The sequence below is a fragment of the Typopeltis vanoorti genome, chromosome 12 (genome assembly GCF_054136105.1).
Source record: "Typopeltis vanoorti isolate ZY-2024b chromosome 12, IOZ_Tvanoo_1.0, whole genome shotgun sequence".
Taxonomy (NCBI): Eukaryota; Metazoa; Arthropoda; class Arachnida; order Uropygi; family Thelyphonidae; genus Typopeltis; species Typopeltis vanoorti.
Window position 1 is genome coordinate 79,232,282 of NC_143560.1, and position 20,282 is coordinate 79,252,563.

The window sequence follows — 20,282 nt, forward strand, 5'->3', positions numbered from 1 at the left end:
AATCCAATTTAAATAATTAACATTTATTTTACACCAGGAACACTCAGTAGGGAAATACCTCTGTAATTTTTACATTCAGTTTTATTTCATTTTTATATATGGGTACTATGAGAACTCTACTGCAATCATTAGGAATTCATCCTTCTGTCCAGGCCTTTTGAACTATGCAGTGCAACCACTGTAAGACTTTTATTCCATACTTGAGCATTTCTGGTCGAATATCATCTACTCCTACTGCCTTTCCACATTTCAAGCCTTTGATGGCTTTTTCTACTTCAAGTATGAATGTGTATTCCTGACTGTATGCCTGTTGAGTGTTTATTACCACTGTGCTATCACTGCTTGTTTCATTTAGCGATTTTTCGAAGTAATTACTCCATACTTCAAGGATATCTTTTTCTCCAGTTTTCATGTCACCTTTAACATCTCTAATTCCTTTTACAGCACTCTTTCTTCCATTTCTGAGCTTCTTCATCAGCCTCAAGAATATCTTGCCACCTTCTTGATATTTATTTTCTATGTTCTTACCAAAGCCTTCCCATGACTTTTTTTTAGCTAGTTTTACACAGTGTTTAGCTTTCTTACATTTGTCTCTGTATTTTCTAAGAGCACAAGCTGACTTATTTGCCAGGAACTTTTTATATGCTTTTTTCTTTTTCTTTAACCTATTAACGTTAAATGATAAGTTATTAACCTATGGTACTAAGGTATCATAGGTTAATAACTTCATTAAATAGAGAAAGAAAAATACATTTGTATATAAATCAGCAAAATACAGTACCTTTTGAAGTAGTGCTTGGGCTAGCATTCCATCTCTAGATGTCCGAGCAAGAATTACAGCTTCAAGCAGACTGTGAAGGGCAGCAAGATGAGGATTACCAGGTGCCATAACACTATGAATATAATGTTCCAGCTCTGTTATCACCTTGTCATAGATTTGAGATGCATCATCTGTTGCATATGACTGTATAACCTGCTGAAGTAAAAAGTTTTTTGTAAAAAGAGAGAAAAATGTATTCATCACACAGAACTATAAAAATATCTCAAAATTCTATAATACTAAAATAATTTATATATTATAAATCAAACAAGTAAAATAAATATTTCCAATGCCTATAAATGTTTAGCATTTATAACCAACTGTAAAATTTACGCAAACTTTCTACTGTATAAATTTCAATTTGCATTTCAAATCATTGGCTAAAAAGACAAAAAAAACTTACTTTTAATTAGCTAAAAAGTTATAACAGAGCTGCAAATAAGACAGGAGGAAGAAATTCAAATGTCTGGTGACCACGTAATGTTCTCCATCCTCTAGATATTTTTTAAAAGACACTATTGACCACTGAAGGTATGTGTTTATGTAATACAATGTTAGAAAATGGCATATTTCTGAACTTTCACATAAATAGCATTTATCTGAAAGCAATAAGAAATTATCAAAGAATAATTTCCATCTACTTTTAGAACAGTCAGTTCAAAAAATGGTTGAAGAATACACAACTGACTAGATTTCCAATATGCATTTTTTATTATATTAATACTGAAAATGAAGGCCTGTATAATCCTGTGGAAATATTATTTGCATCCATAGCACTAAGCTACCTGAACTTGGAAGAATCAAACTAGAAATGAACTTGGAAGTAAGACTTCCAAGTTCGATTCTAGTTGCAGAGTACAGGAAGCTTTTCTTAGACTGGAATAGGGTAAGTAGGATTTTTCTTTTAGAAACTCAGGTTTTTAATTCCATAACCCAAGAAAATCAAGTGTAGAATTACACTATTATATACAATGTTAGGGATCATGAGGTGGTGGCAGCTATCTGTCATACTCCTTTCCTTAATACCGATCAAAAATCATTGATACTCTAGGGCCAGCTATCTGTAATTGACTGAGGGGACTGTGGAGATTGACCCCCCACCCCATCCACAAGTTAGTTAGGGCTAAACCTTCCCTACTCCCTTTGGGAAATTAAAGGCATTAGCAGATTTCATTTTATTTAACTGAAAACTAGTTTTGCCAACCTAGTTGACAGGAGCACACCTACTTTCCAACCAATCAGATGTGGCTCAGAATGTCACCTGGTGTGAGACCACTGACCTGCCTAGTGGAGACACAAACCAGCTCAATGAAGTACCATGTTGACAGCAGGGTTCCTCAAATTATGTAACCATTTTAACAAGCCCACAAGACTAGTATATAATATGGTTACAACCTGCTGTGAGTGGGATTCACATAAATATCTATATACATATTTTATCAATTCCAGATATGTATCCTTTAGTGGCATACAAAATTACAGCTTTCTATAAAAAAATTTTGTCCAAATTAATCAATTTAATTTGTTACGTCAATTATTTCTGTCTTCAAAGATACTACTACCTTCACCAATCCACCTCGAGCTTGGTTTTCGTATGGGTTTCTTGCTATATTGACAAAAGTTTATTATGCTAAATTTTCCTTACCATTCTTTTCAAGAGTTCATACTGCCTTAGCAGATAATCTCTGCTCTCATATTTTTCAGTGCTGATAATTTGAAGTTCCTTTCCGATATCTTTAGTTTTAATATAATTCTAGCATACATGCCATGCTTCATTACCTAACTTCTCACAGAATTCTCATATCTATGGTTCCTAGTCTTCTAACTCCCAAAGATACCAGTTTTGTTTATTCTGTTATCTATATCCCTATTTAATTTGCCATCATTAAAAATTATGCCTGAAATATTTTACTAGTTCTGAAGGTGAAAGTTTCTGCTTACGATCATTATTTTTTGCCTTTTTCTTTGGTAATTTTCAAACCAAATTTGTGCAGCAGTTCAGTTTTGTTAAAGAGTTCTGAAGACTTATACCAGAATTATTTGGGAGTATGCCATCTGCATGAAAATAAAGAGCTAAATTGAATATCTCAATTTTCATATCAGGTTTAATGCTCCATTATTCATAAGTTGATCCTCAGAAATGATGGATAACAGTGGAGATAGCATGCACTTTTGTTGACCTGATTTTATCTTAAATCATCTTTCTGTACATTCCTATAGTCAAATAACCGACTTATATCATCATCATCATCAAATTCCTGCCATGTACCCTCAAGGGGTGTACAGGATATGACAATACGACATGAAAAAATTACATCATTACTAACTTCCTATCTACAATTTTCCTCCAAATCAGTCTGTTACTTGTCAAGACTCCAACATTATCAGATCTTATATTTCTATCGTCTAAGGCACTTTGTACCGTATCAATCCACCTATATCTTGGTCTTCCTCTGGGTCGTTTTCCAGCCAACCTGGCAGAGAACACTTGTTTTGCTAATCTTTCCTCGCCCATTCTATTTAAGTGACCATACCATCTGAGATTAGCTCTGCTAACGCATTCCTGGATGCTGACAATGTCAAGTTCTTTCCTAATATCCTCATTTTTAATATGATATTGCCATTGATGCCATCTGTTCACGCCTCTAATCTTTCTCAGGACTCTCATATCTGCGGTCTCTAGTCTTTGGTCAAGTGTTTTACTTCTGACCCAGCTCTCAGATCCATAAGTTAAAATTGGTTTGAACACAGTCTTGTATACAGCTAATTTAGTGTTCCGACTAATTTCTTTCTTATTCCATATGAATTTATTCAATTGACTTCCCACGATACCAGCTTTGCTGATTCTGTTGTCTATTTCTATATTTAGTTTACCATCTTCAGTAAAAATTGTGCCTAAGTAGCTGAAATGTTTTACTTGTTCCACAGGTTCTCCATTCACAACACAGTTGACATTTTCAATGATTCTGCCTATTTTCATTGTCTTTGTCTTTTTATTGCTGACCTTCATACCATATCTATTACAACAGCTATTCAATTTAGTCAGAGAATCTTGCAGACTTGTAGCGGATTTATTTAGAAGTATAACATCATCCGCATAAAGCAAAGAGCTGACATTAACATCTCCAATTTTGATATCAGGTTTAATACCACATTCCTTCATAATGTGATCCATATAGATAATGAATAACAGAGGGGATAATGTACATCCTTGTCTCACACTAGATTTAACATTAAACCATCTTCCTGTACTTCCTTCAATTCTAACTGCTGACTCACAACTCAAATAAAGACTAAGTATTGCTTGATATAATGCCCCATTGACACCATATAACTGCAGCGTATTGAATAGCTTCTCTCTTGGCACCTTGTCATATGCCTTTTCCAAATCGACAAAACTTAAATACAGATCTTTGTTATATTCCCATGCTTTCTCGACTATTTGTCGTAAAGTGAAGATCTGATCCTGACAGCCTCTATTTGGCCTGAATCCAGCTTGTACTTCACCAAGCTTTTCTTCCACAATTCTTCTCAACCGTTTCTCAAGTATACTTGCATAGATCTTGCCAGGAACACTCAGTAGGGAAATACCTCTGTAATTCTCACATTCAGTTTTATTTCCCTTTTTATATATGGGTACTATGAGAGCTCTACTCCAATCATCGGGAATTCGTCCCTCTGTCCAGGCTTTCTGAACTATGCAGTGCAGCCACTGTAAGATTCTTATACCACCATACTTCAGCATTTCTGGTCGAATATCATCTACTCCTGCTGCCTTTCCACATTTCAAGCCTTTGATGGCTTTTTCTACTTCAAGTATGGATATGTATTCCTGACTGCATGCCTGGTCAGTGTTTTTTATCACTGTGCTGTCATCACTGCTTGTTTCATTTAGCAGTTTTTCAAAGTAATTACTCCATACTTCAAGGATATCTTTTTCTCCTGTTTTCATTTCACCTTTATCATCTCTAATTCCTTTTACAGCACTCTTTCCTCCATTCCTAAGCTTCTTCAACAACCTCCAGAATATTTTGCCACCTTCTTGATATTTATTTTCTATATTCTTGCCAAAGTCCTCCCATGACTTTTGTTTAGCTAGTTTTACACACTGTTTAGCTTTCTTACATTTGTCTCTGTATTCTGTAAGAGTAAAAGCTGACTTATTTGCCAGGAACTTTTGATATGCTTTCTTCTTTTCCTTCACTGCCTCTTTAACTTCCTGTGTCCACCAGGGAGTTCTGATTTTTTTATCCTTGCACACAACCTCACCACATGCCTCTCTGGCAGAATCAATGTTTCCTTCAGAGTTTGCCACTGAATCTCCAAGGTTTGATTCCTGTTCTCAAACTCTTTCATTTTCTTTTCAATAATATTTCTGTATTTTAGTCTACAGTTCACATCTGAGAGCTGCTCAACTTTTATTCGCTTTAAAACTTTCTTACATGTTATTCTTTTCAATATGAAATTCAATTTTATCCTGCTCAAGACTAAATAGTGATCACTTCCAATTTCAAATCCTCTGTACACTCTGGTGTCCTGCACCAGGGAGAAAACATCACTATCAACAATAACATAGTCAATGAGACTTTTCTTATTCCTAGCCTCTTCTCTCCATGTGAATTTGTGCACATTTTTATGTTGGAACATGGTGTTAGTAATAACCAGTCCATGTCCTGAGCAGAAATCCAACAGATATTTGCCATTATTATTAGCTTTGCTCTTTTCTCCAAATTTTCCCAAAATATTTTTGTATGTCTCACAATCATTTCCTACTCTACTATTTAGATCCCCAACAAGGACCAACTTTTCCTTTTTCATTGTGTCAGTTGCTTTTTCTAAAGCCTCAAAAAATTCCTCCACTTCTACCTTAGTAGAACCTTCTGTGGGACCATAGGCACAAATAAGTCTCATTGTCCAGTTCCCCATTCTCATATTTGCCCACATTACTCTACTTGAGACTGACTGCCATTCAAGAAGATTAGCCTCGTATTTTGTGTTGAATACTATGGCTACTCCTTCTTTTCCTTGATATGTATAAGCTATTTATTGCTCTGTGTAATATTTAAACCACATAATTGTAGTTTTGAACAGCTTTTATTTTTGCATCTCATATACCTTTTATTTTAGATGTAGACTCCTGTTATATTCTCATGATTTCTTGACTAAGTTATAAAATAAAAATCTGATCCTGACAACTGCCATAGCAAATTTTACCTTCATTACATGGCTTCTGAATTATGCAACTATATAAAACCTCTACAATGATGATGTAAAATTTTCAGGTAGTACTATCATATCCTGTACGCCCCTTGAGGGTACATCTCAGGAATTTAATGATGATAAAACCTCTACATTTCCAAATTTCAAAATTTTGATGGCTTTTTTCCTACTTCAAGTAATTATATGTACTCCTGATTTTCTTCATGAATATTTTCTCTCCCTAGTCAGTCACTACTTATCTCTTTTAATATTCATCCAAAGTAATTACTCCAAACATCAAAAATGTCATTATCATCAGATCTCATGTTACTATTTGTATAACACCTCTGATTCCTTTAACAACCACTCTTTCCTCCGTTTAAGTTTTTTTTTTTTAAAAAAATAGCCCCGAGAAGATCTGGTCAAGGATTTAGCAGTGCAAGTAAAGCTAAGCTTATACTGCACCAAGATCATAATGGTACACAAGGTAATAATTACTTAATAAATAAATAAATAAATAAAAAAAAAGCATAAACATGTATAGAAATAAACGTATAAAAATAAGTACAAAGAAGTTTGTCAAAAACATAGATAAAACTAACAAGATATTAAAAACTATATACAATAACTACACGATCTATATACAGTGATAAATATTGATGTTCTGTAAAAATTTAAAAATAAAAAAAAAACTTACGAGTCTGATAAAATCTGTCTGAGTGTATATGGCTCAAACAGTATCACAGTACTCACACACAGAGGCATGTCATCATCCCTCAATAGAAAGGAGTGTGTGAGATGACTGAGACCTATGTGGAGCTGAGCAACAATTTGATTTCTGGTTTGATTTGCTAGAGCTTGTTAGTTTCTGTTATGATAACTACCACTGGGATAAAAGTTTCTATCTTATGATCTATCTATAATCAGCATAGGGTACAGGCAGATGGTGGAAGTTTGAGAAATGAGCTGCAGTATCTTCAGCCTTGTTCATCTTAATCCCAGGATAGTTTGGAATCCAACAGAAATGCACATTAAAATGTACTTTCCAAAACTGAGAGAAAACATTCTGGATACAAGAAAGCCATGGACCTGTAGGACTAGACTTCTTATTGCCTGTAGAGAACTTTGTGAATGTGTATATAAAATGCACCTTTGGTAGCATTGCAATCTTATGTACAAAGTAAGCTACAGCTCAGCAGTAAAGTTGTTACATTTTAGTTGGATCTGAGCAGATATTATGCTGTCTGGGAAAGCAGATGATCCAACTAGATCTTTTGATTTTAAACTAGTTATCTAAGCAGACACAAAATCTATGGGCCTGAAAGAGCTGCTAATAGACAACAGCAGGGGTGGAATGTATGAATAGTCTGCAGAAAGAAAAGCTACATGGTGGTATGTGTGAATGCCATGGTAATAGTGTATTTGATGGCATCTGTGCAATACTGCCTATCCTAATATCTAGAACTTTTGTTTTCAAACCAAAGTGGAAGAATCTATTCTACAGATTCTCCCCCTGTGGGCAAAAAATAGCATCTAGGATGGTCAGATAGGAATTTTATTTTGGTACCACATAACAAAGACAGTTGTTAATGCTGAGGTAACAAGGGTGGTTCATTTGCCTCAAAGTAGAGACTAGGGATTGCTGAAGTGAAATGCTCCAGTTGTAGTTCTTATGGCTTGATGGTGGATGGGATCCAATTATTGACGTGTATACTCTCTATCTCGGTGGAAGCATAAACTTGGAACCCAAAAAAACAAGTTTTGATCTACTCAGTGTACAGGCAGATAGGGTACAAAGGATGTTCTTCGCTTTACCATTTGCAACAGGCATACATGAAGAAAGAAACTAAATTTTTTGCCAAGTATGAGTCTAAAAACTTGACTGCTGGAACTGGATTCAAGTTTGTCCTAGTCAGATTCTTAATTCGGATGAAGATTACATCTGCACACAGACTGTCTTCTGCTGGGAAGATATGTTCCCATTCATAAGCATCCATTCTGATTACTTGGGAAAGGGAAATTGCCAGTTATTGAATTAATCTTGATCGCAAAAAAGCTTGACACTTGAAACTAAATCTTATGGAATGGACTTCATTCTCTTTGGTATATAGTCATGAGAGTGATCATCATTTAGATTTGGAACAGTTTGCTGATAAAAAAATGTTTCATAAAAGAGAGAGAGAGGTTCTCACCGAGATCAAAGTTGTGCAAGTCTTTCCATATTCCAAATCTCCAGGCAGTGGTGCATGCTTTTCCACATCAAAGCAAACAGATACTATGTGATTACATTTCAGGAAGGTATCTCTAATGGATGCTTCCTGTCAGACTAGGTGATCAGTTCTGTGGGAAGTTTTCAGTATTGAGACCACATTATGATGTAAATAAAGAGTTTAATAAAAAAAAAAAAAAATAAGCAATTAAAACCTAACAAGTTTCATAAGTTGTAAGACTTACATCATCAGGGGTACTGGTAAAGGAAAGTTTTACACACAAAAATCTATTAACAATTAATTACACATATTACATGTTTTGATAACTTCACAACTGTTACATATAATTGATAAAAACAGAATACAAACAGCAAATCCTTTACTGTATGCATGTTGTAAGATTGCTAGTTGTTGCTATCTGTGGTATCATGTTATATCTTTTAACTATTTTAATTGTAACTTTTGATGAAAGCAGGACCATACTTAATGTAAAAGAAAGCCTTGATTTTTGTTGCATTGTGTAGGGATCCTAAGCATTTGCACAGCTTCTTCAAACTTTCTTGTAAAACAGTTACAATTACTATATGACATTTTTGTTAGTTGCCAAAGTACTTGATGGCCTATAGTAGTTGTGTGGAATGGCCTAATGTATGCCCTCTTCTTTTTTCAATGTTACATGTTCAGAAATGCGTATCTCTCCTGACCTTCCTGTCTGGCCTATATAACATAACAATTGCCACAAGAGCAATGAATCTCATGAATGCCTGGTTTTTTCATGGGCGATGTGGAAGTTTTGATGGACGTAAGAATCTTGAGATTTTTTTTTAAGATTAAAAAAGCCACTTTCATGTTTTACTGAATGAAGAGCATGGACCAATGGTTTTGGGAAGGCGATCCCAAGTGAAAATATTGCCATTCACCAACCTGCAGTGGGCCAGCATGGTGAATTTATGGCCTAATCTTCCAAGATGAATCAAACAGAAAGGAGAGCCATGGACAGACAGTTTGGAGTAATCTTGGAAAAGCCTTCATCCAGCAGAACAACAATGGCTGATGATATATATATATGACAGTTCTGAGGGAAATTAAGGGAGTGAAAGTGAACAGATGTATGTGTGGAAGAATTATATTAAAACCGAAGTTATAAGAAAGGAATGTGACATTGTTAAAATTCAAGTATGTGAGAACACAGGCAATTTAAGGTGCAATGGTCAGATATTATAGTGTTTTTGTTTATGTATAGTGTAAACTTGAATCTTCTATTTCAAATTATCAGTTTCTGTTGTTAATGCATTTATATTGTGCAGAAAAGCACAACTGAATGATTGTTTATATTTAATACAGTTGCAAATTGTAAATATATCGTGTTTGCATATAGTGATAAATTTTAACGAAGTGAATGTAGTAAAAGATTTGCTTGTTAGTCTGTCCAAAATAAGTATTATTGTTTAATGTTTGTGTATGTTTAAATTACATAAGTTACATACTAAATTGACTGAAACTGTGAGAGTTTACCACTTTCAAGCAAAGTGCTGTGAAGATAAAGAGTAATGGCAGCAGCTTGTCTCACTTCATGAGTGAAGTATAATGTGCGAGTAAAGAGAATAGAACAGGGTAACTAGTAAACAGCTGAATAGAGCTGTGGTGAGAGAGAGATAGAGATATGTTGAGATAGGGAAGAATTTTTGGAACCAGTGAGAAAAAAGTTTCATTAGTAGCAGCCTTTCAAAAAGAAAGATGTTTTGAAACTTATTTAGCTGTTATGTTACAAAGGTAACTTAAATAACAATTGTGGATGAAATTTATAGGAACTTTGAAAATTGAGAAATGAAATTTCTCATACAGGAAGAGAAATGTTTATCAGACATTGAAGGTTGCATTAGAACAGTAATGATTTAATGGATGTTTCGGAGAATAGACACAGTGAATTGGTATTTTTAGTGTTTAATCATTTTTTCTTGGGAATTCTTAATACAAGAAAAGGAAAAAAGATTCTGAATCTTGAAAGTAGAATTTTATCTGATATCTCTTACACTATGAACAGTTATTTTCAAGACTTTCATAAGAGAAAAGTGGTTTTCAGTAGAAACAGATGTTCTTTTTAGCTGGCATATTGTAGGGCCAAATAAGATGTGATTTAGTTAATTATCTTTTTAGATTTTAAGATGAGTTGCTGTGGTTAAAGATCAATATATGTACATTTATTTTTCGATGTATTTTAGTATTATTAAACTGTTTTTCATTTTTGTAAACAGAGATACGAAGAATCAATTTACTTAATTATTGCTGAAGTTAGGATTGATTTTTGAGAATAAGTGAGAATTATCATGGCAAAATACATATATCTAGGATCTTACTTGTAAGAGGGCGGCCTGAAAAGTTCCCAGCCTAACAATGAAAAAACAAATTTATAATTTCAAAATTATTTTTATTTTTCAACATAATCTCCCTTAAGATTAATACATTAATTCCTGCAATGCTCCACTTCCATTATTCCCGTCCCTGTAGTGGTTCTCAGTAAGAAATCAGAGGGAGCCAAATCTGGGGAATTGGGTAGATGTTCCAACAATTTAGTACAGATCCCTTAATTTTCCCACTGCCAAAATACCTTTGTGGGCAGGTGCATTGTCCTGATGAAAGATGATTTTTTTCTTCTGCAAACCAGGTCTTTTCACACGAATTTTTTCGTCTAGTCTGGTTAAAAGATCCGAATAATATCCCCAGGTTATTGTTTTACCCTTTTCAAGATAATTAAAACAAAATGCCTTTAGAATCACAAAACACCGATGCCATGACCATTCCTGCTGATGGAACAGACTTTGTCTTCTTTGGTGCTGAACAACGGGCTTCTTCTGTCCACTGTTCTGACTGCTGTTTGGATTCTGGTGTGTAATGATGAATCCAAGTCTCATCCATAGTATTAAATTGATGCACAAAATCAATTTTATTCTTGTTAAAATGCTCCAAGCACTGTTCAGAGATTTTCATGCGATCTGCTGTGAGTAAGTGCAGCACCCATCTTGCACAAAGCTTTTTCATTTGCAATTCTTCATGCAAAATATATCCTACACGTTCTTTTGAAATGCCTATAGTCTCAGCAATTTCATGCACTTTGGCTCGTCGGTCATCCAATACCATATTGTGCACTTGATCAATAATTTCTGGTGTTGTTACACCTTTTGAACGTCCTTCACGTGGATCATCTTCAAGGCTGGTACAGCCACATTTAAACTCGGCAGCTCATTTCTTAATTATTGAAAACGAAGGAGAAGAGTGCCCATAAACTTCGAATGAATTTCTTTTGGCATTAAACCTTCTTTCACAAAGAATTTTATAACTGCATGATACTCAATTTTATCCATTTCAAGAGATACAGACAACACTTTTGCTTTAGACAGCTGTATAAAACAAAGTACTTGATAGAATGACTTGCAATTTCACAAGGATGCTTATGACAGATGTACCAACTTAGAAAAAAAATCTTGCCGATAGTGTTGCCATCTATGGTCGAGGCCGTGAACTTTTCAAACCACCCTTGTATGCTTAGATTTCAGTATAAAAATCTGATACCACTGGACCTATTTTTACAAAATGTGGCAAAATTGATGACCAAGAAATAATAAATAAAAATTTCTACAAACAGTGGATGAAAGATCTACAGAGTTTAAGAATTGAAGGAGAAAAAAAGTGTGTGTCTGATTATTCCAGGATGACAGGAAAAAAAGCCCACAGAAGAGCCCAGGATCTAGATGGACTGATGAAGTTCATAGTGCCTTAGAAGTTGCAATATAAGATCAGGAACCTCATGAAATAATAGAATGAATTTTGACAGATATTGGTGATAGAAGCTAGTAATAATGTAAATAATGTAAACTTACTTATATAGTACTATCATAGCATCTTGTATCCATCCTTGAATTTACATATCAGGTTAGTTGGTTTGGGATTTAATGGTGCAAAGGATAACAATGGTCATACTACATCATTACAAAAAATAAAATATATATTAGATATATGAAGAGCCAAAGGCTTCAATTCGGCGACATATAACTTGTTTAAGTTAAGGGATATTACATCCCATATAGTTTCTCAGCCAAATAAGAAACTCAAAGAGTTTCATGCCGAATATAGTAGAAACTATATAAAGTTCGGCGATTCCAAGCGTAAGCAAATACCTGGATACTGCAGCAACTGACCCTAAAGGTAGTGCAAGCTGAGGCAACTCGTGTCAAAGGTGGAGCAAGCCCCGATCACTATTCTTGATATTTACCCATAATGTGAACTTAGCTCCTAGGAGCTGTATTATTGTTCGACATTATGAGAGAAGGTCACTACCCAGACCGGTTTCAACCTTTATTGAGGTCTCATCAGTGAGTAGGCAGACCTAGTTAATATCAAGTTTGTAGCGAACAGAACTTACAACCCTTCTACGAGTTTTGCCATGAGGTGTCCTAATAAATTATTAGTTATATGAAGAGCCAAAGGCTTCAATTCAGCGACATATAACTATATGGGATGTAATATCCCTTAACTTAAACAAGTTATATGTCGCCGAATTGAAGCCTTTGGCTCTTCATATATCTAATAATTTATTAGGACACCTCATGGCAAAACTCGTAGAAGGGTTGTAAGTTCTGTTCGCTACAAACTTGATATTAACTAGGTCTGCCTACTCACTGATGAGACCTCAATAAAGGTTGAAACCGGTCTGGGTAGTGACCTTCTCTCATAACGTCGAACAATAATACAGCTCCTAGGAGCTAAGTTCACATTATGGGTAAATATCAAGAATAGTGATCGGGGCTTGCTCCACCTTTGACACGAGTTGCCTCAGCTTGCACTACCTTTAGGGTCAGTTGCTGCAGTATCCAGGTATTTGCTTACGCTTGGAATCGCCGAACTTTATATAGTTTCTACTATATTCGGCATGAAACTCTTTGAGTTTCTTATTCGGCTGAGAAACTATATGGGATGTAATATCCCTTAACTTAAACAAATAAAATATATATAAAAAAAATGAATAACTAAGTAAGTAAATAAATAACATCTTTTGAAAACAAATTGTAAGAAGTTGAACAATGAAAAACATTTATGATCAGAGTAATTCTTTGAAAAAAGTTACTGGCCTAGCAAGCTATATTTGCAGCCTTATTTTTTTAATGCTAATGTGGCTGGGAACCCATAAGAAAATCAAATTGGATATTAACATTCAAATCAAAATTAAGACTGTGTTTGATAAAATAATTGATGATCATTTTAGTTTCAAGGAAGTTGTTTTGTAAAATGATAAAATGAGATATTTGAAATGTGTACAAGAGAAGAGATGGCCTGTAAAGAATTCAATCAGTTGGAATCTGTATAGCATGCAGCTCAGCAATACGGTTACTGCATTCAAGTGGAAGCAATCTGACTCAAGACAACATGGTCAGGAAAAATAGCAGCACGCCTAACAAAGCACCAAGTTCTTGAACTATCAGCAGCCAAGTAATAGTTGTGGCAACACAAAGTTATGAAGACTGCTGACCATGAATCAGTTTGAGTTTGCTTTCTATTAATTTGATTATGCAGGAGAAAGTCTCATCAAGAGTTGTAAGGCACTGTCCAAGATGGTCACAATATACTTTCCAAAGTTTAAGAAGTGAAAAAAGGCTGGGACGAGGTTGGTGAGAAGTTATGCTGATCTGTCAATCTTTGCACAGCAAGTATAACCCTGACAAAAGAAATCACACATAAGACTTTGTGTCTGTGATGTCCAACCTACAGCTATTGCACTTCACAGCTTTGAATAAGTTGTCCTTGTTAGACAAATGTACTTGCCAGTGAGATCTTGAAGAGCAGTATCACTGTTGATCTTTGTTATCACCAACTTTGTTTCATGCAGTAGGCATACATAGGCTAACACTAAACTGTGCAGGGGCAAACTGATAAATGGAGTAAACATTTTTTTGTGACACTCAAATTAATACACATTTGTCTGGAATTTTTACAACCTACTGCTGTAATTTCATTTGATGTGGAAGTTCCAAGAAAGTTTTTAAAAATGGTAAAATGAGAGAGCACAAGTTCAAATCTACAAATATGGTGCCACAATATCTGATGATAATCTAATTACCAAATGTCTGAACCCCCCGCCCCCCCAAAAAACGTTTAAAACAGAAGGTTTTACCAGATTTTGTTAGTGAAAATGATGCTACAAAGTAACTTTTGTTTGTCATTTTCATTGTGATTTTAGTCTTGCACAGATTGACTCTAATAAACTGAAATGTTTTGTTTGTTTTCTAGTCAGAGAGAGAGAGATCTTGCTTGGTGCTTGCAGAATTATATGATAATTCTGTACCATATATATATTTATGTTTTGTTAAATAAAAATATTTGGTTAGTTATTCAAATATTTGAATTCAATTAACTGATATGCATAACAGCCTGAGAAATGAATCTATGTGAAACTTTTTTTTTTTGTAACTTATAACTGGCAATCATCACAAAACTTACAGGGACGGGTTTTGTCAAGAATGCTGTAGGTGGTTCTCTTTCACCAGTTGGTAAAAATCCAGGAATATTTCGTGCAAATTCTTCATAAACTGCCATTTGTTGTGGAGTTACGCCACCAACCTATAGACAAAATTTGTGATAATTTGTATATCAACAAACACAGGAAATTTATTAAAAATAAATAACACATTACAAAACTGCAGGTTACCAGTATTATAATGCATTAGTTAATGTAGCCATAATGCACAAAAGCAAAGTTAAAACTGGAAATCTAATACAGGAACATACTGAAAAATGTAAATACATGAAGAGTGCTTAGTGGAATTAAAAATCTATATAAGGGACTAGTAATAAAATAGCAAAGATAATAATAATAGCAATCAAAAAATATGATCTCTTTGTGAAAATGATATTACCCTTTATAGTTAAAATAGTGTGACCTAACTAAACATAGGCAGGTGGCTTCAGCAGAAATAAATAATTCATTCTTTGTGTAGATGCAAGAGCTTGATCATATATAGGCTTTGTTCCATGGCAACTGCCACTAGGACATCAGATTTTGTCTTATTCATAGTTAGTACAAAGAACTTCTTTTGCCATTTCAAATGTAGCCATAGCTGAGCATGGTACTGCAAGTACTATGATTAGCTATGGACATATTTGAGAGCTATGAAGTCTGCTGTGATGAGGTACCTGCAGAACAAACAAGGAATCACTAAATAATTGCTTCCTGAATGAACTCAGAGCTGTCTTAGAGAACCACTTTACACCAATGACAGGTTCTATCAATTTTACATCCCTCCTCTTGCATTTTACGTAGGAAGAATAGAAGAATAGAAAAAGACATAGTTGGACAGATTGCAGTAGATACCTGCTTTAATAGTTTTTTTTTTAAATAAAAATGAACTGTGAAAAGATTGTAGAGCACATTCATCATTGTTATTCTAAGAGACAGTCTCTGTCGCTATGGAGAGTTCCCTCTTCCAGATCATCCTATTTCCTGCTATCTTGATTAATTCTCTTCTGATTAATCAGAAGAAGTTATAAACTAAAGTAGTAGTTTATAACTTCTTCTGATTAATGTAAAACCTCCTCTAAGAATGCATATTCTGGCTGTCCTCTTCTTCTTTTCCCTGATATCTTCCCTTCTAATATGTTTATGATCCACTATGTTTCCATATGCATCCCATGAATTTCATTTTTCTTTCTATAACTGTCTTCATTAGTTGTTTTTCATTCTCTCCAATTTATTCCTAGCAGCTTCCCAACAGTACATTTCAAACACTTCAATTCTTTTCCAGACTTCTGCTGTTATAGTCCAAGTCTCACAACCATATAAGAATATGCTCCAAACAAATGTTTTTATAAATCTTTTCAGAACATCTTTACTTATCTTACTTGAAATAAATGATATTTTTATCTATAGTTGAAAATACTTTCAGCACTCTCTCCTGCCAAATGAGAAAATCTCTTCCCTTGGTACGCTGAAAAAGAGGCCTACTCTAATCATATGTTAGGTGCACAGCTCACGATATGCTCAGCAAATTTTATGAAGAAGCAACTCAATGCTCTTTTTTCAATGAAATTTTATCTTTGTCGAAGGTTAAATGATTTTTTCCGCCTAAAAGAACATGAAAAAGTTAGTAACAGGAAATAAATAAAATAAGAGAGAAATTCAAATATTAAATTATTTACTCCAGAATTTTAAGTTTTCATTGCTGTCGGTCACAGTGCATGGGATTATTATTTTCATTGCACTCTAATGTTTCATAGCTTAAATGGCATGTTGGCTATTTTTATTTTCACTGCATTTCACATCATTAAAACTAAATTTTAAATAAGATTAAATTTAAGACCATTCATTAACTTTACTAGTGAAAATGGGTTGGTTCTGTAAAGTATACAGTTATTATAATATTACATAAGATGAAAAGAATTTAAAGACCATTAAACATATTGTTGTTAGCCTAGATGTCCCACTGCAGGACAAAGGCCTATCCCAACCTCTCCCACTATCTCCTATTCTTGGCCACTCTTGTCCATGTGACACCGAGCCAATTTTCAATGTCATCTTTCCATCTTTTTCTCTGTCTTCCAGGTTTTCTGACTCATCTTGGCAACCACTCTGTTGCTCTCTTTGACTATCTATCATCTTGATATCTTGCCAAGTGACCTCTCCAATCGCATTTTAAACATGTAGATTCATTTGGAAATGTATGAAGAATTAATGGAGGCTGTTTAGCATAATGAAGCAATAGTGGAAGAGCAAAACTTTATTCTTAAAAGATGCTTTTCTGTCTATCACACCTAGTAACTGAGAAAATCCATTTATTCTTCTCTTTGAAGAGCATAATAAAGAACATCCTAGAAATGTTCACAAATTTAGAGAGATAGTTTATGAGCTATGTGGTATATGATAGCAACAAATGAGTGCCATTCAAAAGATAGTCACAGAGTGACTCAACAGCATTTATGTGGCTATGAAAATTATGTGTTTCAAGAGCATCCAAATCAATGACTAAGTTTGATTAATCAGATGGGCTAATAATGAATTGATATGCAAATCAGTTACATCAAGGCAATTTATAAATGATTCCAGCAAAAGGAACTTGAAGCATTTAATGACTATACCAAATTCACTGTATTATTGGCACCTAAGGAAGTAGAACATTTCTGCTATGATTCATCTACTGGGGAAGCCAACATTATTTCTAATTCTAAACATCAGCAAAACTGGCCAGATTTACTCCGTTCATTTTATTATCTATGCTACAATACACTGGATGGATTTCATTATGAAAATCCATCCAGTGTATTGTGGCTTAATATTGTAACTCATAAAAATAAACTGATGAAATATTCCATATTTTTCATCCTATACTAGAAGGAATTTCTGCAAGTCTAAAGTTCATGTACAGCATGGATTAATTTTTTGGATGCTGTTTCTATTAGCATATATGTTGAAAACAAAATGTTTCCAGACTGACAGTTCTTCCACTTTCAAATGAAGGGTGACATTTTCCCTATCAGACATCACCACTTGAATGAATAATTAAGAACAGGATGACTTTTAAATTTTGAGTTATCTTTTGTCTCTCAGTTATCATTTTGTTAATATTAAGTTCAGTTATGGCCCTAAAATATTTTGAAGACAGAAGTTCATGTCAAGATGTTTTGTAATTTGGTACTAAGGCTTTCTTACCCAGAGCATGCTCATTGTCTTGGCAGGCAAGAACTACTCAGCAGCAGAATCAAGGATTACCTCGAATATAATACAAGCACTATATTGAGTCTTGACCTTGTCACTGGACCATAAAGAAGATGATTTGCTGCAGTAGTTTATAGGTGTTCTTAATTAAACCTGCTTCTATGGAGAAGGCAAGCTTCATCCCACTGGATACTGTGTTTAGTGTCAATACTATGTTGTGCCAGACCAGATATTTGAGGTTTCATGTATTCAATATAATATTGATGTTCATTAATTATTTTTCCACAGAACAGCCTATCTGCCCAAAGTATGTTAGATTATATTCAAGGTATCTGGTAAACCCCAGCTAATGATAGAGGTGACAGATGAGAAATTTTGTTGATAGGAAAATATGTGGGAATGAGATGATACTTCTTCATCCCACTGGATACTGTGTTTAGTGTCAATACTATGTTGTGCCAGACCAGACTTTTGAGGTTTCATGTAATCAATATAATATTGATGTTCATTAATTATTTTTCCACAGAACAGTCTATCTGCCCAAAGTATGTTAGATTATATTCACAAGGTATCTGGTAAACCCCAGCTAATGCTAGAGGTGAGAAATTTTGTTGATAGAAAAATGTGGGAATGAGATGATACTTCTTCAAAATTCTACCATTTGGTTCAGAGATGCCAGAAATATAAGGAATTGGAACATAAAAGTCAGTTATCCACTGGATTTGATTACGGTTGTAACCATTAAATTCCATTAATGTTTTGAAAGTGAGAAGTTCTTGTTGTAAGCTTGAGGGAGAGGAGTATACATTATGTGCTTTATTAATTAAAGACTTTTTTTTTAGAGGTGCGATGAGCAGATTTTTGATGAATGTATCTGCCAGTAAAGGTAGGTTTTCAATAAACACTAGTTGATAAATTACCAGAGGCTGTGCATGTAAGAAGGATGCCCAAGAATGGTAAACTACCAACCTTTTCTTTTTCCATGGTGAATTGAATGTGTAGGTGAAGGCAGGTTGTAGGAAAGCGGTATGTTCATTTTTAGAATGAGGCCAAACAGCAAAGACATCATCAACATAACGAAACCAATGAGAGGGTTGAGGATGAATAGATGAGAACAAGGTATCTTCCACATGGTTCAAAAAAGTTTGCCAAAGGTGGAGACAGAGGGCTACCCATGACAGTGCCTTCAATTTGTCTATATATATTGATCTTGTTTTTCCAGCTGAAATATCCTGATTCTATAACAAGTTCAAAAATTATGTTGATGACGTATTGTTATTTTAAGTACAAAATATCTGTACTTTCATTTCATTAAAGTTAATTATTATGGTTATAGTGTAATTTATTGTTTACAGTGAGTGCATGAAGTTCATCTGACAAGTGATGTTGATTTTGTCTTTATTAAGTACTGAGAAAGCAGAAAATTAATGAAAGTTCAGGTGAACAATGTGTATGAAAATATAAGCAAAAAATACAAAGGGTTCCAACCATTCCACTGTTAAGGCAGGTAGTAGGATAAGCAAGAAAAAGAGAGATCAATCAATATGATTGGTCTCTGTTGAATGTAGATTAGGTTGCAATTTAAGCTTAAGAGGACTCCCTGCTAGATGTGGGAACAGTATTCCATATCTGGATGGATTTGTTCAGGTTGAGCAGTAGTTCAGATAAGAAATGCCTAAAGCAGAATAAAAACTGAAAATCCAACTTTTTTGGAAAGCAAAGTGGATTTAGATGTGATATGTTTATGCCAGAAGAAGCCCAAAATTACTGGTACAGTAAAATCTCGATTTAATGGACCCCGATTCAATGGACTTTGGATTTAACAGACATATAACTTGACAAATAAATACAGATAATGAAATAATTAATATAAAAATAAATAATATGATGGTTAATAGGAAGCAATCGGCAGTGTTTATAAATTGTGCCTCTGGATACATTTGTGTATATTCATATTTCGTGCATACTCATAATAGTTCGGACATGTGCATGTGCTTTGGTTCAGTAGCATTGGTAGGATAGCGTCCGTAGCATTGCTAGTGCAAAACACGTGGTGTTTAGGCTGTTGCAGGAGTAATTTTTAGTTAAACCGTTATTAATCATTATTAATATCAGTTAATATGTCTGGTCTGGGATTAAAAGAAAACAAGTAAACTTGATGATAGCACACAAACTTGAGTTAATAAGCAAGTTGAAAAGTGAAATATCTGTTATTTATGTTTGTGAACTTTACAGGGTGAAAAAGCAAACAGTTTCGGACATATACAAAAATAAAGACAAACTTACTCAGTTTTTGCTAAAATATAGCGTTGATAGCTCCAAAAGTGGTTTCACTGTGGACGATAAGAAAATG

The 20,282-nt window shown here is 34.3% G+C and overlaps 1 protein-coding gene across 3 annotated transcripts in view; it reads right to left on the reverse strand.

Annotated features, from left to right (window-relative positions):
- The window catches only part of Not1 (CCR4-NOT transcription complex subunit 1), a 568,860-nt gene that overhangs the window by 177,920 nt on the left and 370,658 nt on the right, over nt 1-20,282 (reverse strand). For 2 of the 3 annotated variants that reach the window (XM_090401630.1, XM_090401628.1), the window contains exons 34-35: nt 14,722-14,841; nt 782-976 (exon numbers count right to left, since the gene is read on the reverse strand). In XM_090401630.1, the coding sequence (XP_090257756.1) occupies nt 782-976; nt 14,722-14,841 (315 nt within the window). The remainder of the gene's footprint in view (nt 1-781; nt 977-14,721; nt 14,842-20,282) is intronic. The other variant, XM_090401629.1, reaches the window with a different exon arrangement.